At 48.0% G+C, this 24,373-nt stretch overlaps 1 protein-coding gene and 1 long non-coding RNA gene across 6 annotated transcripts in view; one reads left to right on the top strand and one right to left on the bottom strand.

The window, feature by feature from the left end:
- Positions 1 to 22,752, top strand: part of LOC123375987 — a 52,582-nt gene extending 29,830 nt beyond the window's left edge. The window contains exons 5-6 of one of the 4 annotated variants that reach the window (XR_006581652.1): positions 645 to 890; positions 1,047 to 3,476. This is a non-coding gene — a long non-coding RNA (uncharacterized LOC123375987). Of the gene's footprint in view, positions 1 to 644; positions 3,477 to 19,780 lie in introns of those variants that run through there. The other 3 variants (XR_006581657.1, XR_006581656.1, XR_006581649.1) reach the window with 3 other exon arrangements.
- Positions 5,184 to 24,373, bottom strand: part of PACS2 (phosphofurin acidic cluster sorting protein 2) — a 188,019-nt gene continuing 168,829 nt past the window's right edge. For both annotated transcript variants that reach the window (XM_045027524.1, XM_045027525.1), the window contains exons 22-24: positions 22,167 to 22,393; positions 12,423 to 12,536; positions 5,184 to 11,653 (exon numbers count right to left, since the gene is read on the bottom strand). In XM_045027524.1, coding sequence (XP_044883459.1) covers positions 11,535 to 11,653; positions 12,423 to 12,536; positions 22,167 to 22,393 — 460 coding nt within the window. In that variant the 3' untranslated portion in view covers positions 5,184 to 11,534. The remainder of the gene's footprint in view (positions 11,654 to 12,422; positions 12,537 to 22,166; positions 22,394 to 24,373) is intronic.

Here is a 24,373-nt window from a genome sequence, read left to right as displayed (position 1 = left end):
TTCTTCCTTCTGAATTTCTCCAAAATCCAACTTTCATCCCTCATCCCACTATTAAAATGTCTCCATGCCCCAGTCATCTTTGGGGGAGGGATAGCTCAGTGGTTTGAGCATTGGCCTGCTAAACCCAGGATTGTGAGTTCAATCATTGAGGGGTCCACTTAGGGATCTGGGGCAAAATCAGTACTTGGTCCTGCTAGTGAAAGCCTTTCAAGGTCTCTTCCAGTTCTAGGAGATAGCATATCTCTGTACTCGATTACTGCACCCTTCTGTCTGGCAGCACCATTCTCAATGGACAGGAGTGATAAGAGGCCAATCATCTCCCTGCATCACATTCGCTTTCAGTCCCTCTGTTAGCTTCCTACTGCACCAGATCAGAGCTCCTCAGCCTCCCAAGGCCATGCATAATCTCAGTGCCCTTCCCAGCCATTGCCCTCCTATGCTCAATTCTCATTTCCACTATCCGTATGCTAGCCCGGTCACCTTGCTCTCTTGGCCCACCCTGGTTGATACCTTCCACCATGCATGTCCACATTCATCTCCTCTGGTTTAGTGCATGAAACACAAGAAAGAGCCCATTACCTAGGCCCCCAGCTCCAGAGGCTACTGATTTTTTCCATGGTCTCCTTATTTCAACATATGTTTAGGGTCAGAACCCTGTATCCGGTGTTACCAGTTGAAGTCAAGCCAGGCATGGACTAGAATGTGGTTCCAGGTTATGCAGACTGCAGTTCGGCACAGACACTATTTAAAAACTGCCCTGGATGACTGGATCATAAACATCCCCAAATGATTTGTTGTACTGACCCTCACACCAGCATCTGCCAGCAGCCTGGGTGCTCCCACAGCTTGCAGTAAGGAATCCACACTGTAGAAGGAATCCTCTTCCTCAGGTGAGTCCAGCCATGTTGGGGTGATGACATCAGCTCAGTTAGCTAGGAGTACTCATGAGAACGGGGAAAGAGGAGAGCTACTCGAACGAACATTCTGCTTTTATTGTATTTGTTGCATTGGGTTTCTCAGTGAGCTCATGCGTCCTGTTTCTATAGGTACATGCCACAGGAAAACCTTTACACATGAAGTGTGGTTGACTGGCTTTGAGAAGACCACAACTTCCCTTGAGAGTCCATTCCAAAGACCGATACACCTCACCATGAGGAACTTCCCCTTGTCAACCAGCTATATTAAACTTTCTTTTCTTCCCATTACTGTTTGTACTTCCATACATAGTCCTCCTCCCTCCATGGTATTCAGACCCTGCAAATATCTGTAGACTGCTCGGTCCTCATCATGTCACCAAGAGATCCATAATTAGCTCTTCTTCTCTCAAATTAACTTCCCCCCCCCTTTTTTTTTTTATTCTATACTCTTGGCTGCATGCTCGAACAGACTCAGGCTGTTCTGGGCCAGAGAGCAGAGAGAGGGCCAGGAGCTCTGATCCGGTCACAGACTGCACATCAGCTAGATAAGTCACTGATAGAGCTGGATGCTGCACTAGTGGCAGAGGTTGGGCAGTGCTGCTTTCAACAGACAGTTTATCTTGTGTGGTATATTGAAAACTCTTTAATGTGTAGCTATCACTTTAAATTCTATGGAGACTTCCTGGTCCTGCCTGCAGGTTAGAGGGCTCTGTAGGAAGCCTGTGTTTTGGGTCTTTAGCAGTCAGTCTGCAAAGAACCAGCTTAGAGCAAGGTGGGTGGGTTGTTCCTCTCTGCCTTAGGGAGCAGCCTGCTTTGTCTCTCTCTCTGCTTTGGGCTCTTGTGTATTAGGGTTCTGCATTTTAAGATATACAGTCATTCTTTCTGGAATGTTGCAACATAACATTTTCCTCCCTCTAATTTCTCTGTTTCTATGCTGTGAACATAACAGCTTGTATGGCAGAGATGTAGAACTATTCCTCCCCTTCTGTGCTGCTGTCTTGTTAGGCCCTTAGCCCCACACATCTTTGCACTCACCACTTCCTTTAACTGTAGCCATAAATCAACGTGGCCACTCAGCTGACCTGGTCTTCATCATGCACTGCTCCCTCATCTTTATTGCCAAGGTCTCCCTGTCCAACTGTCTCAGCATCACTCACCTGCCCCTTCCACCTCACGCTGGTTCCATCTCTCTCCATGTCTACCAGGCCTCATTCTCATGCCTGTCAGCTCAGTCACCGGCTCCTTACTCTGTGTTCTCCCCTAGTGGTGGTCCATCCCACCAATGCCCTACCCTTGGCTGAACCCCAACACCCGCCGTTCCTGTTCTCACAGTGGTCTCTTGCAGGACTCCCATGGCTATATCGACTTCCCCAACAATGAGTTCACTCTCCTCCTCCAGTGCTGCCATTTTCGTGGCCCAGCACCTGTACTTCTCCATCCTCAGAGGCCTCCAGATAGATCTCTATGCAGCTCCAACTCCTTGCTTAAACCTAGAGCTGGACAGGAATCTTCTGACAAAACACTTGTCAGAAAATGCCTGTTCATGGAAACCAAAAAGTGTTGTATGAAAATACTTCGGTTTTGCCAAACTCTGGCCAAACCACAGGCTGAGTCCCAGCAGATTTCTGCCTGGTTAATGGCCACCTCACCTGGTGGGGAGGCCTGCTGCTCCAGGGCCAGGATGCCCCAGCTTGAACCGGGGCTCTCAGGGCTTAGAGTCTCTGCTCTGTGGCAGGGGCAGCTCAAGGAGTTTCCCACAAGGCAGGGGCAGCTGGCTGCTGTTCCATAAAAATGAAATAAAAATGTTTTTTGGGGGGGATTTCCTTTGCATGGGAAATTCTGACATTTCTAGTTTTTGTTCTGAATCTGAACAAAATAGTTTTTGAAATATCCGATGTTTCCACTCAATGGAAATTCTGAGTTGACAAGATCTACCTAACGCTGCCCGCACCACCACACACCTCCAATTTTTCAAGTATAAAATGACCAAATTCCAACAGGTCCCTCCTACCTACAATCTTCTCTCCCACCTCTCCTGTCACAGGTAGATTTCCTCTCTTTAAAGCCACACACCCAGGATTCAACATTACCCATCTACAACTAAAACTTGTCCATCCCTCATCATCAGCAGCATGGGTTTAGAGTAGACTACTATTTCATCCTCTGCAGTCATGAACACTGCAATTTTGCTCCCATCCAGTCCATTAAAAATGTTGCTACTGAAGGGTATGCTTGTGTTCATTTGGGATGGAATGTGGTTTGCAGGGTGCTTATGCATAGGGCAGCATGCTGTGGCTCACCACCCTAGGAACATTCTGGAGAAGGCCAGGGGGAGGGGGTTGAGCTCAGCATGTGGAATGGAGAACTATGACCATGTGATAAAGAAATCCATATATGGAAAGGTTAACTCTTATTGGTTAGAGGTTCATGTTATGTAACTTGTTATGTAAGTGCCATGTGCTATAAAATAGCAAGGGGAGGGGCTCCTTGCTGGAGGGACTCTGCCTGATTTTTTGTACCAGGGGCTCTCCTTTTGTGCACATATTTAATAAAGCTTTGTTGAACTGAATCGAATCGCATTGAATTGAATTGCATCGCAGTCCCTTGATTCTACCCAGCATCAGACTCATTGGGAACCACAAAATCCCAACACTACTAAATCTTTTTGGCTTGTCGCTTCTTCCTTCTTTCCCCTTTCTTCATGGCATCACACTGAAACTGATAGTCTTCAGCTTTAGGGCCTTCCTGGCCAATCCCCTCCCTCCCAACAACTCACTCCATTGAGCCACTGACTCCTACTTTTGCTCTGCCAATGCCACCAGACTGTTGTGCCCTAATTCCAATTTCTCCTTCTGTGCTTTTGCTCACACAGCCCCTATGATTGGGAAGCTGCCCATTAAAATCTGCAAAGTCAATATATGCTCCTTTCAAATTCCACCATATTGCCTACGGAACCCTCTACAATGGCTCAGTAGCTGGCCTGCCAACACTTCTGTTTATGATGTTAATCACAGTGGTTTACCTCGTCCCTCCCAATCCCATTGGTTATATGCACCTGTTCCTTTGTCCGATGTATTGCCTGAGCTCATTAGGGCAGGGACTCGTGTGTGCACAATACTTAGTGCTCTCCATCGTAGCCTCTAGGTGCTACTGTAGCAAAGGTTTGGTTAGTAATTTGGTGTGCACTTGAGTTGAGTGAGACAAAATCCTCAGCCTCATTGTTGAGCACCAATAAAAGAATGTCTTAGTGCAGGGGGCTGGACTGGATGACCTCTTGAGGGTCCTTCCAGGCCTACATTTCTATGATGTCCTGTGATCAGACAGAGCGAGGCCTTCCTTCCTGACCACTTACCATCCTAGAAACGAACACACACTTGGCAACTCACTTCCTGGCCAATCTGGCATCTTGGGAGCATGCTCTGAGAGGCTTAGCTCCTCTGGTTGTGTGCAGCTCAGAAACAAACTGGAGGAAATACTCTAGGATTTTGGCTTTTGCAAGATGGTGGAGCTGAGGTCCATCATGGAGGGCTGGGGATGTGCTTTGGCTGTAGGGGCTGAATGTGGCCATTGAGATGGAAGGGGTGACGAACAGCTAACCAATTAAGCATCTTCTGGATGATCTCCAAGAAACATTGTTTTCTGATTGTGAGGGTGGTGATGATGCGGAAGCTGTGTTGTCAAGAGACAGGGTCACACACATTGCTCTCCACACTCCTTGCAGGAAAAGAGCTCAAGGATCACAACTGTTTCAACACAGGGGAAAGGGGATGGGATTGTGGTAATCCTGCTCTATCCTGGGGTGTGAAATATTGTTGAACATGTGGGCACAAAAAAAGCAACTGGTGTAAAAAGTGCAGTTTGACCATCAAAAGAAATACTTTGGTTTTGTCAACACAACTGGTAGCAAAAATGGCTTCCCTGAGCCAGTGCTAAGAATGCTGCTAGCACAGGCAGTACCAGAAAGTCTCCAGCTGTGTCAAAGCATCCCTGAGACTTGCTTCCACCGTGTCTCACTCTTACATACTGTACTGGTGAAAAAGAATTTTTTCCCATCTACTCTAGCAGCTAAACCATTCCAAAGCATCTGTTCAAAGGACTGTCTGCTAGTAACAGATTTCCAAAGCAGGTTCATTTCCTAGTATAGACAGATCCATCCCAGGCATACAGAGCTACAAAATGCAGCCATTTCAATTCAAGCCAGGTCACTGGCACAGAAATGAACGTCCACTCCCACCCAAAGGAGACGCCTGGGACGTGAGTGTGCTTTCATATCCAGTTTTATTAGTGTTGCATTAGTACCATAAAATAGTTGATGAGGTTGCGCACATTGTAGTTCGTTCCAAAAAAGGCTATTTACATTTAATTTGTCTTCATATAAAACCTAAAACCCAAACAATACAACAATGAAACAGATGGACAACTTAGAAATCTACAGTGGTAACATCCCTTCATTTGACATCGTCTGAGCAGTGCTTGCAGCACATGTGACAATTTCACACACTAATGTACTCACACTTAGCAAGGTGCTTCCTAAAGAGTGCTCTGAGTAAAGACACGCTAGCATGCGAGTCAGACACACTAAGTTCTGGGATTCCTTCTGTCAGGCTGTAGGGAAGGGAAAGCCAACCTGACAGGGATTTTTGATGTGCTTCCTTTTAAAGGAATTAACATCCTGCTACTTGCAAAACTATGGCTCCTCCTCCTCCTCTCTAGCATCAAGTCCTAAAGCCTTCACGGAAACCCAAGAGCTCATCACTCCAGTTCTCCCGTGACTTTGCAAGGAACTTGCCAAAGGAACCTCATGAAGGTCTGTGGGAGATGCTGTGCTCAGATAGTCACCTCTCATACTGGGCATCCCAGTGGGAAGATCATGCTAGAGTTTTAGCGAGTCCCCACAGTTCTAATGGCCAGGATACAGAAGTGCACTGAATGGAGGGTTTGTAATCTCAGCATCTCTAAGCAAACAATATGAAGAAAGAAAACACCCCAAGATGTTCCTATTGCCAAGATCTTTCAGACTTTACATTCCTGGGATCTGAGCTGAAACAAAGCTCCCATCTGACAGTGAGAAGCCCCTGTCTTTTCAGTACTTCGAACTACAGGGAAAGAATAAAGGCTCTCTAGTCTCACCAAGATGTTTTGCTTACAAGGTTTCAAGGCATCTGGTACTATTTCTTGAATCCTCAAAATGAAATCGTCTTAGAATGTTTTCTTGGTATTAAACACCTGCCCAGACTGATCCAAGATGGTAATGATAGCTAGCCAAAGACTAACAGGACATACATGACAATAAGAGTGTTTTAGTGACATTAATAGAACAATGCTGGTCAGTTTGGTTTTTAGCTGGGTCAACGGCCTACAGGTGGGTATGGCAATTGTATATGAAACCACAAAAACTTCCCAGTCTACTACTCCACCCTCAGATACCCTCTCTAGAACATGACAACAAAGCTTGCTAATTAAAGCAGCAAATGAAGCCAAAGGGAGGTTGATAAGTATCCTCAAACTAAGGTAATAGAGGAATTTTATACTTAAATTTGAGATATAAATGGCTCAACGGGGCTGTTGTTGGGTTGATCAGAAAAATGTGATTGGATTATATGCAATTGATAACTGCAGGTGAAATTAATGGAAAGCCAGAGGTTAAGTGAATACTGCTGCTCCAACAGCTGTTTTCTTTAGGGCAAAGAAAACCAAATGCAAGCCCAGCAAGCATTCAATACGGGTAAGGATATTCCCTGGCTTGCCATGGTGGACTTCTGCATTTCATTTAGCCATGGAAGTGTAAAACTAGAGCTCCAATTCTTGGCCAGCATACTAGGGATGCCTCCTTAGATCCCACCTCCAAGGAAGGGCTGGGGCCAGTTTCCCCAAGAGAACACCAGTACAGGGGAACGTCAGCTTTGCCAATAGGAAAGTGCTGGAGTCGCAGTTTGGGGCTCCATGGAGCAGTCAGTCAGTATCGGGGCCTGGGTCAGTGTGTAATGGGAATCAAACGTATCTGCTACTACAGTACATTCCCACTTGCACTGGGATTGCTGCAGTCTCCTGGCCTCCTGCAAGGAAGGGGGGGGTTTACAGGTGACGAGGTGGCATGCAACCAGCTGAAAACTAGGCAGTCAGCTCTGTCTCCACCCCTCTGCCTGTTCACTGCTAGAAATCCAGGGGCCGAAGTAAAAGCGACATCTAGATTTCTGGTTAAAACAGGCTGGTTTAGGCCAATGAGATAAAGCAAATGAGTTTCCTTCTTTGAGTCACACTCTGGTGGAGGCCTGTGGAGGTCTCTTTTCATTATTCCATAAAGAGTTTTAAAACTGGGGCTGTGCTGGGTTTCTTGCTCCATTAGTATCAGTTTTCTGCACTCATCATGGCAAAGGCAATTAAGCAGCCCCCCGATATCCTGATGGCCCCTTTTCAGGCACAAGAACTGGCACCTCCCCCCACTGGTCAGCTCTGCCCCAGAGTGTCCAATGGTATAGTCACAGCAAGCTGTCACACAGACCAGTTCTTCAGAGTGACTTCCTGTGAACCCTGGAATTGGTGGTTGGTTGAAGAGCACCATGTGGGAGATCCAAGCTCAGCTCAGCTCACCCTGGGAGGAGGCTCCTGCCACTGCTTTATCCTATGGAGCAGCCCATTGTCTGTACAGCTCAATTGCTGTAACTCGGTTATGGCACAGCTTCGGCTCTCAAACTTCCAGAATGTTTTCCCAGTGGTCAGAGACGAAGTTAGTTGTGTGAAGAAGCTCAGAGAAAGTAACCACTGTATAAAACTTTAACAAACATTCCCAGGAAAGCCCAGGGAATCTAACTCCAACCGTTGGCTATGAGGCAGGGCAGCCCCATGACGAACCATCAAGAATGAAGCTTTCTCAAGATCAGTGCAGTCCTGCCACCTGGCAAACTCCAGCCTGGAGGTTCAAGGAGAGTTTCCTTGGAAGCCTTGCTACCGCAGAGAGCCCACTGCAGATGGCTGTGCTGCCAAATAGCAGCTTGCCAGAGGAAACAAACTCCGCTGTCTGCAAGTGCTTGGGTACCAAGCAGGCAGAAAGTTTCCTGGTGAATTAGATTTCATAAAATGTAATTAAAATAAAGAACTAACCCACATGAAATGTTATACACACGGTAAGACGGGGGCAACATACATTTGATAAGCAGGAGCCATGAAGTCCCATACTGGCTACAGTTTGTCTCTCTACAGTAGGTTGAAATACAAAGAGGAGCAAAGCATCAAATCCTTCATTGCCCCGGTAAACAAAGTTATTGCAAATGGCCAGTCCAAGCCTTCTCCAGAGCTGCAGGGGCCATGAAAGCCAAGCAAGGATCTCTGTCAGTGCTGGTTTAGAATAAGCTGTGGGACTGAAATCAGACTGGATTTCAGTCACTCTACTTGCACAGGGAAGAGGGATTTAAGGAAGAACCTGAACCGCTGACTTCATTAAAAGGCTTGTCCTGAGGCAACAGCTTCAATAAAGAGCACTGATGTGCTTGTGTGCTCATTCCTAAGCTGTGGCTGCCAGGCAATGCTGCACTATCCCAGAGCAAGACACAAGCCTCCTTGCAAGATCCTAAGCGCCAGCCGGCACTATGCTGAAGCTAGAGATTCTTTCTGCCCCGTTACAAAGTGTTAGAGGGAAACCTACCCTCTCCTCAGGGCTGCCATAAGCAAGTGAATAGTTTACAGTAACCCCCCCAACAGCTGCATCAGCGTTCATTTGTGGATCTGTGCACTGACCTGCCCGACTCCTCAGAGGAATGTATTGCTGGGCTGCTGAGGACTCTGCCAGTCTGATGACAGTTAATTCCTGGACATGGCTGAAATCACACTAGAAAGTTTCTTTCTTATTAAACACGCGTCTAAACCAGTAGACTGAGCAGTGAGGGGAAGGTGCATGTACTGTTTGCTCTGCAGATACTCGTCTTTACTGTAAAGGGGAGGAGGGGGAGACAGTTCTCATTTAGGGCCAGTCACCCTCACTCCTTCAGCAGGGTCGTTAGCTGAACACACACCCAGTGTCCACTGAAGTCCTTCCCAAGTCAATGAAACCCTTCCTGCAGGACACGCCTTCCCAGGGCGTGACCTACACACAAGGTGGAACAGGCTCCACAGCCATTTGCAAATCTTCGTTCAGTCAGTCACTATCCCAGAACATTTGGACTCTGAAAAATGCTTAACGTATTGCTGTCCCTTTGAGAGGGCGGGAGAAGGAGCCACTCTGGGGGTCTCTGAAAATGGGCCTGAGCAGTGCAAACGCCTGCCTATGAGACTGGAACCCCCAGGAGGCTCCCCTTATGCAGCTGCACTCTGCTCATTTCAAGGGTGGGGTGCTGGCTCCTCTGCAAAGCAAACAAGCTCTAGCTCCTCAGCCACTGGGTTTGGAACATCTGCATGGAGGCTCCTCCCTGGAACTGTATTGCCAGGGGAGCCCCACAGATCCAGCCCTGGGACCCCCTGGAGGAGTAGAGCAGGGTTACAGATAACTAAAGCTGTCAGGCTTTGCTGTAGTGTGTTTCCTTGCAGGGTTGATGGGGGAGGATTTCTGGGCAAAGCAAAGGCTCCACCCCTGGGAATTTCAGTCCACGTGCGGCTGCCAGAAGAGTAGTGTGCAGCATGCCCGGTACAGGAGGGCTTCACTCAGCTCCAGGGAGCTAAACCAGGTTAAGCCTGTGGTGAGACGGATCAGAGCCTTGTTCCTCCAGTTAGAGCACCCTGATGACCCTTCAGCAGAGCAAAGCTCCGTTCTAAAGCCAGGGCAGGATTCCCAGCAAGGAGAGTTGCTGTAATAGCTCCTACACCATCCACACACCCAGCTACCAATGTGAGTGGGAGACATGGGGAAAGCTGTAGCTGAGCCTCCTTTGGCTCCAGAGATCCCCTGCTGCTGACGCAGCCCTGTAGGACTACTGACATTGTAAATCAGAGCAACCTTCAGGCTGCTTTAGTATACCCTGGGAATGGGCTGGCACAGTGATATTTTAGGTGAAGGGGAAGGGGGAACATACATAGCTTACAGCTTCCCACTCATAAGCTGCAGTAGTGCTCAGGGGCATGGCTATAGTGGCCAGTGCATTTCACACAGGCACTGGCTGGTTTTGCACAGTAAATCCTTAATCCCTGAATGGTGGGTTCTGCTAGCTGCAGGAAGTACAGGGGCACCGAGTGACTCCTCCACCCTCATTTTCTGTGGCAGGCCCCTTGGCGAATGGATCCTAAGCCGGCACATGGCCCAGCTGGCTAATGGTGCATTGTGCTGGAGTCAAAGAACTAGAATAGTTGAGGGACCCCTCAGATGATACAATCCATGCATGAGGCATTCCAGCGCAGTCCAGACAAGCCGAAGTTCTCTGTCTCTGCTGTCAGAACTGACTTTGCTACCTGGCCTCCTGCCTCGGAAACAGCAGCAGCAGCTCCTCGCATGGCTGGAGGGGGCCCCCAAACAAGGGATTCCCATCTGGAGTGTGAGGGGGGAACCTTGTACACACTGCCTAGAAGATGTACGTATGCAGGTGGCACATTTGCTGCGAGCTGGTATTGTATGTGCTTTCACATGCACGTGTGCTTTTGCTGTGCGGGTGTGAATGTAGCTGGTGTAAAATGCAGCAGCTCATGTGTAAGGGCCCAAGGGGCACAGGAACTAGCCAGTACACTAATGCCTGACTCATTAGACAGCAGCTCATCTTTCCTGTTATCTTTTTTTTTAGCAACTTAATCTTTTTTAAAAGCATTAAAAAAATCTGCACCTGTAAAAATCCATTCTCTTGAGAGGCCGGGAAAGGTTTTATTGATGTACATAATCTGTGTGAAAATCTAAATAGCAACAACCCCACTGAACTGGTGTCCTTCAAATCCAGCTCCAGGGGTGTTGTGACTGGCTCGGCTGGGTTATTGGGATGGACTTGGAGCAGTGGGATTCCTCAGACAGACATTTCATACTTTGTATTTCAGTCTCCGCCCAACCTGAATCAGGCACGAGAGTGAACATGCCTGCTCATTTCAGTAGCTGACCTTAAAACAATGACCCTCTGGCATTTCTTCACCTGTGGAGAATCCTGGGGTTTCCCTCAGTTATTAGCTTGGTTTTTGGCAGACAGCGCAATGTATTTCACATTCTTGGTACCTGAACTATCTGGTGATGAACCAGGCTCTACTTTCTTCATGTGAAGTCAGGGTGGTGGTGGGGTGCGGAAGAGTTAAACATTTAAAAACACAATTCTCCCACTACCTCCCACTCGCCCCTCAAAAACCATTCAAGCCCAATCCAGAACACCCAGCCGCAAACACACCCAGGAGGTTTCAGGTTAATAAGCAGTGCAGTTATCCAGCTATCTGCTCTTAAGTTCTTCGGCAGGTCACCCCACTTCTGGAGGTTCTCCCAGTAATTTCCATGTTATCGGTACATTTCTACTTAAGACTGTTTTTTGCTTTGTTCAAGGGGTTTCCTTCCCTTGTAGTAAACTTAAGAATTAATAGAAAAAAGTAATTCAGAAGTAATCCAGATGCTTCTGTAAGTAATCTGCAGGAGAGAGCAAGCAGACTTGAGTCAGAGTTGGCACTCAGATTCCTGGCTCCTGGGTGTGCAGTCTCCATACAGACAGAAAGCCGCCCTGCTGAAAGCGGTTAGAAGTTAGGTTTGGAGTGTCCGAATATGCAGATGGGAAAGTGCTTGACATGGGAGGACCACTGTGCTGCCAGCTGAAAGAACTTCACATCGTTCCACTCTACGCCATCAATTAGGACTGCAGGGGAAGAATAGAACAAGGAAGCAGGTCAAAAAGCACCCAGCAAGACAGTCACACTGGAGAATCCCTATGCCAGAATTCTATGCCATCCCATCATCCTTCCTCAGTCAGTACAGGAAACAGATGCTGCACTGACAGCTAGATAGTAGAAAGATTAGGAAGAAGGCCCAGTCAATTCTTCTGCTGCCCTGAAGATCAAATGAAAATGGCTCAGCAGCTGGATTGGGAAAGATACCAGTCATCTCCCTGCCCACCCTCAACAGTGGGAAATTGTTGACTGGCTGCATGCATTATGGAGAAATCCTCCTCTTCCTCTCAAGCATCATGTAGAGGCCACAACCAGAGCAAACAAGATGGATCACTGGTTTGTTCCAGAATGAACACCTATAACCCAGAAGAGTTTAGAACAGTGGTTCTCAACCTTTTCCTAACACTGAACCCATGTTACAACATAAAACTTCTGGGACTCCTCTCCCATCTAGCTACAAAGGAAAAAGAGGGTTGTTGTGCCCCCGAGACCTGTTTGTAACTCCCAAATTGAGAACCTAAGGTTTAGTGGCTGGCTGGCTCTATGCCATCTGTGGATTTCCCCATGATGGCAGAATCCTCCTGTAGACAGATCCACCAGGTTCAAGTCTGCTTTGTGTCACAGACCAGCACGTCCTGGTCAAGCACTGAGATGGCTGGCTTACAGGCACTAGAGCCATAATTAGCAATAAAATGCTCCCCTTTACTATCAGAAATGATGCAATAATTCAGCACTTACCCCGCAGCATATTCTGCTGATGTTTTGCTGTGCAAATCAATCTACTAATTCCTTCAATGCATTGACTCTTAGACTCAATCTCCTTGTCTTTTGTTTTCTTGGGCAAAAACATCACTAGAAGAAAATCAAACCAAACATGCTTAATCTCTACCAGCCACAAGAAGTTATCCTGAAACAATTAGGTAAAAATACACTGAAGCCTGAACTTTCCTCTTTGCCAGGAGTTTGACTGGCCAGGTACTCCCCCTGCCCATGCTTATTAACATTTCCAGTTCACAGGATTACTTACCAAGCATCACCACCTTACAAACTGGGTCCTATTAATTGGGCATTATTAGAGCCCCAAAGCAATTCATATTGCCTCTGAAAGTCTTCATTGCTATAAGCCTCCCCTTCATCCCTCTGGGGCAATTCCCCTGCTGGGGAAATATCAAGTCTGTTAAGATAAAACTCCACCCTTGTGCACTGCGAGCTTCGGTGGTTGGCTCTAATGATATAAAATCTACTACGCTCCCATGGAGATTCTTGCTTATTGCAAAAAGTTTCTAGAGCAGAAAGCCCCAGATGTTATCCTCACTTACAGTTGAATGTGACAACTAGTGCATATTCACTACACAAACACCAGGTCAACAGCTGCTCAAAGGGACAGCTGAGATAAGGGCGCTCCTGCAAATAAAGTAACTGGCCAGGGAGGGGAAAGGTTAGGAAGCCCTTCTGAAAAAGGTCTAAGGATCCATCTGAATTAACAATCTGAAAGGGAGAGGGTGGCTCCGCTCCAAACTGGGGATGAACACCCTTGAATCCAGCCTGGGCAAATTCCATATAGGAGCTTATTAGGTGCACAGCCTCAAGTCCCCAGACAGAATATACCATGTCAAAAGGCTCCGAAAACTTGGACAGGCCTTGCAGTTCATGTCTGATCTGGAGGATGGCACTTCCCGCACCACTGACACCCCAGCCTGAGTGATGTGGCATCTGCTCAGCATTAACTCTGGCCCAACACTGCAATGGGGCACCCATGCAGAGCTCATTGCAAGAGTAGATCCCCTCGAGAGAAGAAGTTACTAGCTATTGAATAGCCAAAGCCATTTGCTACAACACAGCGCACTTTCAAACCAAGTGCTGATAGCACAATTTGACTAAGCGCTGGAGATTTGACGTGTTCACAGTCCATTGCAATATTGCAGTTGCTATAACATAAGAACGGCTGTACCAGGTCAGACCAAAAGTCCATCTAGCCCAGTATCCTGTCTATCGACAGTGGCCAATGCCAGGTGCCCCAGAGGGAGTAGACCTAACAGGCAATGATCAAGTGATCTCTCTCCTGCCATCCATCTCCACCCTCTGACAAACAGAAGCTAGGGACACCATTCCTTACCCATCCTGGCTAATAGCCATTAATGGACTTAACCACTATGAATTTATCCAGTTCTCTTTTAAACGCTGTTATAGTCCTAGCCTTCACAAATCTCCTCAGGTAAGGAGTCCCACAAGTTGATTGTGCGCTGTGTGAAGAACTTCCTTGTATTTGTTTTAAACCTGCTGCCTATTAATTTCATTTGGTGGTCCCTAGTCCTTGTATTATGAGAATAAGTAAATAACTTTTCCTTATCCACTTTCTCCACATCACTCATGATTTTATATACCTCTATTATATCCCCCCCTAGTCTCCTCTTTTCCAAGCTGAAGAGTCCTAGCCTCTTTAATCTCGCCTCATATGGGACTCATTCCAAACCCCTAATCATTTTAGTTGCCCTTTTCTGAACCTTTTCTAATACCAGTATATCTTTTTTGAGATGAGGAGACCACATCTGTATGCACTATTCGAGATGTGGGCGTACCATCGATTTCTATAAGGGCAATAATATATTCTCAGTCTTATTCTCTATCCCCTTTTTAATGATTCCTAACATCCTGTTTGCTTTTTTGACTGCCTCTGAACACTGCGTGGACATATTCAGAGAACTATCCATGATGACTCCAAGATCTTTTTCTTCACTTGTTGTAGCTAAATTAGCCCCCATCATATTGTATGTATAGTTGGGGTTATTTTTTCCAATGTGCATTACTTTACATTTATCCACATTAAATTTCATTTGCCATTTTGTTGCCCAATCACTTAGTTTTGTGAGATCTTTTTGAAGTTCTTCACAGTCTGCTTTGGTCTTAACTATCCTGAGCAGTTTAGTATCATCTGCAAACTTCGCCACCTCACTTTTTACCCCTTTCTCCAGATCATTTATGAATAAGTTGAATAGGATTGGTCCGAGGACTGACCCTTGGGGAACACCACTAGTTACCCCTTCTCCATTCTGAGAATTTACCATTTAATTCCTACCCTTTGTTCCCGGTCTTTTAACCAGTTCTCAATCCAGTTTTATCCCATGATAGCTTAATTTATGTAAGAGCCTTTGGTGAGGGACATCTCCAACTCTTGGAGAATTTTTTCAGGTCCATGCATGGGGCCAGTGGGGAACTGTTGTAGAAGACTCCTGAAGGAAAAGGAATTCTAGAAGTGCCTCTCACTGGTAACAGGTTTCCCAGAAAGTGTAATTTCCTGGCTTTCCAGTATTCCCCCCCCCCACACACACCCCTCCAACACCTAAACTTCAAACATTGTTAGGCTCCCCACCAATCCTCCTCCTTTTTGAAATATTCCTGTGTTTACAGCCTTACAGGGAACAGGGGAAAGACTGAGCTCCTAGGTTGGAAAGGTGGTTCTGGTCATTCTTGGAGAATGGAGTTTAAATTTTAGGTGGGGCACATGTGAACTGGAGGCTTCCCAAGGATGATGGCAGCTCTTTGAAACCTGCAGGTCTGATTAATCTGGATCAGAGCTCATCTCTGCAGCCTGCACTCTGTCAGAGAGCTGAGAGGATCCTAGTGATAAACACTGAGCCCTTCCTCCCCCCTTACACCGGTAGCTGAAGTAGATCCGTATGTATGGGAGCATATTGCCATGGTTGACTGCATTCTTGAGGCTGACAGCCTTTTAATAGGCACCAATAGCCTTTTGTCAGTATCTCTTACACATTGATCTTTGCTGTATGGTTTAGCTTGGAAGGATGGAGATGTGTGATCAATCCTCAGCTGAGTCAGTAGTTTCACTGGGCCATGTTCTTGTTCCTGTTATTTCCAACATCCACATCCTCCCTGGCACAATCGGAGTCCCTGATTCCTCTAGACTCTGATCCGCAGTAGCATTCTTGGCAGGGGACCATTGCAGCAGACTCACATCAGGGCTCCTGAAATAAGATCTCCTTGTCTAGTTATTTGCTGCAGGGCGAACAGCTCTCCTTGGTGCTTCCATGGGACACACTACACGCAAGCTGAACATCTCATTCTCCATTTACCCTTTTGCTCCATCTCTCCTGCTGAGCCCCTCGCTTCGGTGCTTAGTGCCCTGCGTATGCACAGGTGCTTTTCAGACCAACTGAGCAGTCGCCTGGCCTCTAGTGTGTTGCTTGTCTTCTCTTGCTGTTTATCCAAGGTCAATATCCCCTTGGTGGATGATCATATGCGATCCTCAGCATGGGGGACACACCTACGAGGTCAATCCTCAGCTAGTCAATGTTCCTGGCTTCAACTTGTGAATGGAAACTCCTGGCCCCAAGCCTGCCAGGCTGCAATTGGCCTTAATGGCTATCTGGGGTAGGGGTTCCCCCATCCACCCACAGTCAGCAGAGGGCATTTCCATTAGCCTGGTCCCATCCTAGTTTTTGAGGGAGACCATTTCTTGCTCATGTTTGAGTGTGACGGGTCCTAGTGATCCATCCTGAATCTAAGTCTCACACACATATGAAAGAACTCCAAGCAGCTGACTATCAACCTAACAGTCTGGGGAGACTGTGCACTGGCCAGTCTTTTGGGGTCTGTATGAATGACCAGGTCTCCTCCCACCTTTCTGAATCACATCTCTACTTGTACCTAAATAACTCTCCCAATTGAGCTGGCAGGATCTTTATCAATGCCTCTGTGGCCTCTTCCAATTCCCTCTTCATTCTGGCCTTAATAAGAATGTCATCTACACAGGGAAACAAATGCATGCCACATGGCCTGGAGCTGTCCCACAAGGATCTCCATATTTTGTGAAGACTGGACGCAAAGGAGAGAATCGCTCTATCACAAATGCAGCACAGGAATCTCTGGCAGGTGCTTTGGTCTCTGAATTTCCTAGGCAGCATTCCTGCTGCTATGGCATGCTACGTCACCACGTGGAACAGTGTGTGCTTTTTATGCTATGAGAGTATTTCTGGCTCAGTACTGCCCAGACCCACTGATTGCTTGTGGATGATTAAGATGGGATACTGTCCCTGAGAACTCTTCGGAGAAAGGGTCTGCTGTCCCTGTACGTCAGAGACAGAGGCCTGGTCTACACTATGAGTTTATCTCGAATTTAGCAGCGTTAAACCGAATTAACCCTGCACCTGTTCACACAACGAAGCCCTTTACTTCGATATAAAGGGCTCTTAATATTGATATCTGTACTCCTCCCCAACGAGGGGAGTAGTGCTGAAATCGGTATTGCCATTTCGAATTAGGGTTAGTGTGGCCGCAATTCAACGGTATTGGCCTCCGGGAGCTATCCCACAGTGCACCATTGCTGTCCAGAGCAGTCACAATCTGAACTCGGATGCACTGGCCAAGTAGACAGGAAAAGCCCCGCGAACGTTTGAATTTCATTTCCTGTTTGCCCAGCGTGGAGCGCTGATCAGCACAGATGACCATGCAGTCCCAGAATCAAAAAAGAGCTACAGCATGGACCGTAAGGGAGATACTGAATCTGATCTCTGTATGGGGAGATGAATCTGTTCTATCAGAACTCCGTTCCAATAGACGAAATGCCAAAACATTTGAAAAAAATCTCCAAGGCTATGATGGACAGAGGCCACAACAGGGACTCAACACAGTGCTGAAACTTAAGGAGCTGAGACAAGCATACCAGAAAGCCAAAGAATGAAATGGATGCTCACGGAGGGAGAGACGACTGACGACTGTAGCTATCCCACAGTTCCCGCACTCTCCAAAAACCATTTGAATTCTTGGCTGAGCTCCCAAAACCTGAAGGGTCAAAAACATTGTCACGGGTGGTTCAGGGTATATGTGGTCCCCCCCCTCGTGAAAGCAAAGGGAAAAAAATCCTCTCGCCTTTTTTCAATGTCACCGTATGTCTACTGGATGCTGCTGGCAGACGCGGTGCTGCAGCGCTACACAGCAGCATCCCCTTCCCTTCCGGATGACAGACGGTGCAATATGACTGGTATTCGTCATCATCATCCCGTGAGTGCTCCTGGCTGGCCTCAGTGAGGTCGGCCAGGGGTGCCTGGGCAAAAATGGGAATGACTCCCAGGTCATTCTCTTCTTTAAGCTTTGTCTGATGGAGATTCACTCCTGCCTGGAATATCATAGCAGCTGGAGGCTGCCCTCCCCTCCCCCCTTTGATCTCTGTTTGCAGAGGCAATAAAGTCAGTGTTTCTTATTCATGCATTCTTTATTACTTCATCACACAAATGGGGGGATAACTGCCACGGTAGCCCAGGAGGGGTGTGGGAGGAGGGAAGCAACGGGTGGCATTGTTGCAGGGGCACCCCCTAGAATGGCATGCAGCTCATCATTTCTGCAGGATGTCTGGGGCTCTGACCCAGAGTGACCGTTTGCCTCTCTGGTTCTTTTGTAAGTTTGCCTGATATTCTAGGCAGGACTGACTCTCCATTAGACAAAACTTAAAGAGAATGACCTTGGGAGTCATTCCCATTTTTGTCCATGTGCCCCTGACCGACCTCACTGAGGCCAGCCAGGAGCACCCATGACAGCACCAGACCGTCATTGTCAACTTGCAAAGCAGCAGACAGTACAGTAGGGCTGGTAACCATCTTTGCTAACTTGCAAAAGGCAAGGCGATGCTGCTGTGTAGTGCTGCAGTACCGTGTCTGTTAGCCACATCCAGTAGACATATGGTGACAGTGAAAAAAGGCTGAAAAAAAGGGCAATCCAGGGAAAAGGGCGTGAGATGATTGTCTGCCATTGCTTTCATGGAGGGAGGATTGACTGACAACATTTACCCAGAATCACCCGTGACACTGTTTTTGCCCCATCATGCATTGGGATCTCAACCCAGAATTCCAGTTGGTGGGGGAGACTGCAGGAACTATGGGATAGCTACTCACAGTGCAACGCTCCGGAAATTGACGCTAGCCTCAGTACATGGACGCACACAGCCGAATTAATGTGCTTAGTGTGGCCGCGTGCACTCGACTTTATACAATCTATTTCCAAATACTGGTTTCTGTAAAATCGGAATAATCCCATAGTGTAGACATACCCAGAATGAATCTTGAGGTTACACTGGTGTCAGTTCCAGGGAGTGTTGTGTAAGGACAGGTTTCAGTACCCACTCGTCTCGTAAGGTGTGTTCTCTCCTGGTGTGGAAGATGGCGGGCCTGCCACCAATTGCTTGTCTCTGTTCCTCCTTGGGCAATGTTGGTGTTGCCTGGAAGAGGGCAAGGAGGCGTTGATGTCCTGTCATACTTTTCATCCTCTGCTGAAAGTGTAGTTTCCTCCAGTCAATCCGAGTCCCTTCTGGGGGATTGGTGAAGGGGGATCCATGGTCAATTATGTGCATTGTCTAAATTCTTTTTGGAGCTGGAGAAAAGGTTGTGGGACATCTTTTCCCCTGCAGTGCATAACTGCATTCACAATTTATTTTAGGGATCAGTGGGTCACTGCTAAACCCAGAAGTTGCTGAGCCAGAGTCTCCAGACCACATATGTAACCACAGGCTGTGCCTGAAAACAGATGAGCTGCCATTGCCCTTGTTGGGCTGTCTGGTGGTGCCTGCTGATATGTCTGCAGATAAAGACGTGGCAGTGACATTGAGTGATCAGAGACTGTTGATGACATTTGGAGGCCAATCCTCTTGGTGCCTGTTCCTGTGCCATAACAGATTGTCCTGGAGTGAGAGATAGAGGCCCATGAAGCCTGGGGTGCCAATGAGACAGTCCGAGGGCATCCTCTACTTTCAAGCCCTAGGAGAAAGAGACCCCTTCCTCTACCACAGTCATATCCGAAGTGAATCACCACGATGATCTGTGAGGTATGGCGAGTGGTTTACTCAACAGTGCCCCATATGGGGATACTTCAGCCTGAATCATCTTTTCTGCAGCCACATTCAGCAGCACGCCATGCCCTTTGGGGAGTGGTGGGGGAAATCTATCTCAGACACAGGTTGTGCCTCTTCCTCTCCGCCTGGAGTCCCAGGGCTGCAACTGCCCTCTGAGGCATAGGGGTAAATGCTCGGGGATGGAGGGAAGGAGTGCACACATCAGATTCCTCATGTTTTGACTGATCTTCCTCCCCAGGGCAAGTCAACAGTGCACAGGGACCCACCTGGGAAGGAAGAAGGGATGTGCGCTTCCTTCTGACTTTTGGCTGGATTTGATTTCTGTCCTGTCTCCTGAGGGGCCAGTGAAGAGATGGAAGAGGATGAGTCTCTTTGTTGTTTGAAACAGGACCCAGCTCTCTGCAGGCTGGGGTGGGAAGAGCTGCATGCTTTGGAGTCTTGGAACCACGTTTCTTCAGGGAAGAGATGGTGCCTACCCAGAGTTCTCCCACTGCTACTCCCCTGAAGTACACCACCCAGCTGAGCACCCCTTGATCTACTCTTTTTTTGGGTCAGTCCATCTCTGCTGCTGAGCCAGTCTGCCACGGGGCTCTGTACTCTCACATGGGCAGGTTTCCTTCCAGTGGAGGGGTTGGCTGGCCTCCATCACTACCCTGCTTGTCTCCCCTTGCTGTTTAGAGTCTACCAAGGTGGTGATGTCTGATCTGATAGTGTGCCATCCTCAGCATGGGGGGACGTGTCTGGGAGGTCAGTCCTCAGTGTCGTGAGTCCAGCCAGCCCATGCTGTCCCTGGCTTCCATTTGTGAATGGACACTCAGAACACAGCACTTGTTCAGGAATGGACCCACTCCTGGTTGCTCCCCCAGGAGAGCAGTGAACCTCTCACATTTGCTAGTGGATTCTCTAGGGCTGACCCACGTTTTGTGGAAGGTTGCACTGAGGCTGTTCTGACTCACCCTGCAGGCACAGTCATGCTATGGTCCCTCCTTGTCCAAGGGGAAGCGATGGAAGAGCCCATGTCACCAGGGCTTCAACACTCAGCTGGCTGTCAGAGCTCTCTGCTCTGAGAATGAGGGAACTGGGAGACCTGGCACCTCCATGGACTATCCTGGTTGCCTGGTCCTTGTCTGAGTGGGGGATAGGTATGTTCTGCGTTGAGCTGGGAAATGGGGGGAGGTAGGCAGAGGCCTTCTAACAGCTGGAAGGAACATGGGCTGGCCGGTAGCATTGTACTGGGAGACAGGGGAGTTGCAAAGGAAAAAAGGAAGAGAGGATCAGAAGACCCAAGAACTGTAGCAAGTTCCCTGTGCTGCTCCTCCCACGCCAGAGGCAGCACATTTTGGTGGTGGGTTTCCAGCAAGCAGGTCCTTAACAGAGAAGATTGGACTGAAGCCTGTAGGTGTGAGAACACCCTCAATGGGGGGGTGGAGGGGAGGGGGAGCTGTGACATACTCTCACTTGAATACTAGCAGCACAACTGCTGTACCCTCTTAACCAGCCCCACTCTCCTCTTCTCCACATTCTTCTCACACTTTCCCATTCTCACCCTCCCTCCACTAACCATACCTTACCCTATGACCACCACCTCCTCATCCTCCTTCGCTCCAACCCTTTCGCCCAACAAACGGATAGTAGGAATCCCTCTACATGAGAAAACAGCCCTGAATGACTATTCCGCACTAGCTCCTTGGGTGGATGCTCATATAGTACACCAAGAGTGCCTTTAACTTAATCCACTTCCAATTAATCCATCGCTTTAAATTCACACCGGGTCCTGTTTCACAATAGAATCCTTGTGTAAACCAGCTGTAAGGGTACAGTCTCTGTTAATCACTGCTGTGAAATCGTCTAACAAGGGTACAGGATGATACTGAGTCCAACAAAAGGGCTGGATAGTTGTATGACCATTAATACATCTGTACCTGCAATAATGAACAATCTTGTGCTTCAGGCCTTCAACTGATGCCCAGCAATACTCACAACTGTATAGCTGCCTAGGTGCATGAGGGATATCTTCATCTTAAATGTCAAGTATTAGCCATCTTTAGACCACAGACAGATCCGTTATGGCAAAATTTGGACACCATGCCTGGAAAAGGTTTTCTGCAAGTCTAAAGCTAATGGAGCAACAGTGCATAGAGTTCTTTAAGAAATGGCACTGCAGCAGAAAGGGCAAGATATTGTTTTAATGAATGCTTGGGGTTGATCAGGAAAAACCAAAATACCCCACCCCAAAAACCCAGCCAAAGTCCAACCGCGAGATTGCGTGGCTCATGATTTGTTGTGTGTTCAATTATTCAGTGGCCTCATGGTACAGCAACCAGCTTTTATTTCACAGGGGCAAAGGCAGATCATGAGACCTACCCAACATAGTGTGATTTGCTGGCACCAAACACAGCAACACGGGGAGTCACTCCCCATAACACAAAAATAAGGTCACCTCTAGGGCCACAAGCCAGCAGGCCTAACCATGGCATCTCAGGGCTGGGGAGCAAGTTCTACTGTTAAGACATCATACAGTGAACCTGGGCAGATCTGGAAAGCCAGGACGAGTACAACTGTCCACCTTTCACATGTCAGCAATACCCGATAGAGCAGCAAGCTGAATCCCCTCCCCCTCTTACCCTTTTTGTTCTTTTCCTTTGTCACAACTGTCATTGACATCGTTGGAGTGCTGGTGGTCTCCCCACTCGTGGGTAACCTGCTGACCTGGAGAGACCGGAAAGTGCATTTGAGTGTGTTTTTGGCAGTGGAAGGGTCCTTCTTCTCCGGGTCTCTCTTCTTCTCCATGGGCTGAGCTGCAATCCAGTAATCCACCTGCAGTCCCATCAGCTCAGCACCAAGGGTCTGGCTAAAAGATGGGAGGAAAGAATCATTTTCATATGCTGATTGACTGGATTTCCATCAAAAAGACAATCAAGGGCTCAACATTTTCACAAGTGACTAGGGATGCTGGCTACCCAATCTGAGATTCCTTAAAGTGGACAGATTTTCAGGGGACACATGCTCAGCTTCTTCGACAAGTCAGATCCCTTGGACGTCTCTCACAATGGGCACCTGAGAATGGTAAGCACCCAGAAACAACTATCAAAGGGTAGATCAAGGAGGTTAAGATCTTCTCATGAAGGACAATTGTCAAGGAAGCGCCGTTACGTGGCTTATGAGCCAGGGATCATTGTTACTAATTACATTTAATCAGGCAACTTCTAATGAATTCCTTTTCCTTTGTTTTAATTGCAATCCTGAAAATAACTATCAGATCATTCTTCAGAAAGAACAGCCAGTTACTTTTTTGGGTGACTGCACTGTAAATCAGTCTGGCTAGAGTCACATCTGCTGTGTAGCTCACAAAGTCCAACCCATGGAAAAAGAATTGCCTGTCCTGGTAGTTCACTACCCCAACACAATCCTGAGCTTGACAATCGCTTTCCCTTGTGGGCTACCAAAGTCAGACCTTGCCTGCCATGGTGCAAAACTCACTCCAGCTTGGTATTTTAGGCACATAGGGGGGCTTAGTTATGAAAGATAAGTCTGTTAATTGGTTGAGAAATAGCCAGTGGGTGGAGCAAATGAATAAAACATGGTCTACTGTGGTGGCCATATCAGGTGATCACAGGAAAGGCTATGCAGAATGCACTGATCCTGTGGAGAAAACTGTCTCAACTTTTTCACCAGTGGATGGTTGTTCTGTGGCTTGGCTCTCCAGAGTGGACACATGTGCAGGCCCCTTCTGCTGACATCAGGCAGGCAGTGAAGAACATATCAGGAGCAAGAGATTTGGCACCAATCGTGCCCCCTTTCAGACACTTTGCGCCTTTAGGCTTCCCAGCCAATGGCTGCCAAAATCTGTCAGCTAAATCTGCTTAGCCTATGCTACCCAAGTCACTCCACCCATTTCCTCAGCCCCAGGGGCTACCTGAGAGGAGGGTCTCGCCGGGAGCAAAGTCACATAAACCCAGCTGGCAGTGGAAGAAAGTTTGTGGCTTGGCTCCCTAGTGCTGAAAATGGCCCAGGGAGGGAGCAGGAAACTCACAGGCTGAGGTGGCAGGAGCAGTGGGGCTGGTTGGGGAGAGGAAGGAAGGAGTACTCCCCACTGAGGTGACACCTTGGAAAAGGGCCTTAAGGCTGGGGCACTCTGTGCAAACTCATCAGACCCTAATGCAGACAGATCCAGCCGATAGTGCTTGGTGAAAATGTAGGCCTAGATGGCTGCTCTGCAGACCTAGCTACAGAGGCATCTCCCCACTCAGCCCATGGATCTCCTGGAACAGGCTGTAAGGGGGGTTGAGCAGGCTGGCTAAGGCAGAGGCCAGCCAGAAGCAGGAACAGATTCAGTGTGAAAAGACGGCCAAAGGGGACCATCATGGAGCAACAGGATTTTCTGAGCCTCCGCATGAAGTAGGTGGCAGCCCTCGCTGAGGTATCTGAGGGACAGAAAGGTTAGTCAGGCTGTCTGCAGACACAAAACATGGACGCCAAGTCTGTTCCCAGGATGACCATTGTCACCAGGTGGACTCTTACCACCAACCCAGGAGGCTGGCATCAGCTGTCAGATGATGCTGAGACAGCTCCTTTCAGAGTATAGTACTTCCAACTTCCACCTTGGGGGGAGGGGGTGTGTGGAGGGGAAGGGAAGGAGATTCAGCACAAAGTCCTTTCTGGTTCACTCAGGAGAGGAAAGTACAAACCACCAAAGGGCCCAAGAAATATTGGGCTCAGGGATCCAGCCAAGATACCAGGCTCCCTATCAGATGCATGTAGCAGCAGATTAAAGACACGACTTCTCTTTAAACTCCCTGGTGGTCGCTTCTAGTGGAGAGTCAGACTAGTC

This window comes from Mauremys mutica, chromosome 8 (assembly GCF_020497125.1).
Source record: "Mauremys mutica isolate MM-2020 ecotype Southern chromosome 8, ASM2049712v1, whole genome shotgun sequence".
NCBI classification, from domain to species: domain Eukaryota; kingdom Metazoa; phylum Chordata; order Testudines; family Geoemydidae; genus Mauremys; species Mauremys mutica.
The sequence above is the reverse complement of the archived record's forward strand: the minus strand, read 5'-3'. Positions and strand labels throughout refer to the sequence as shown.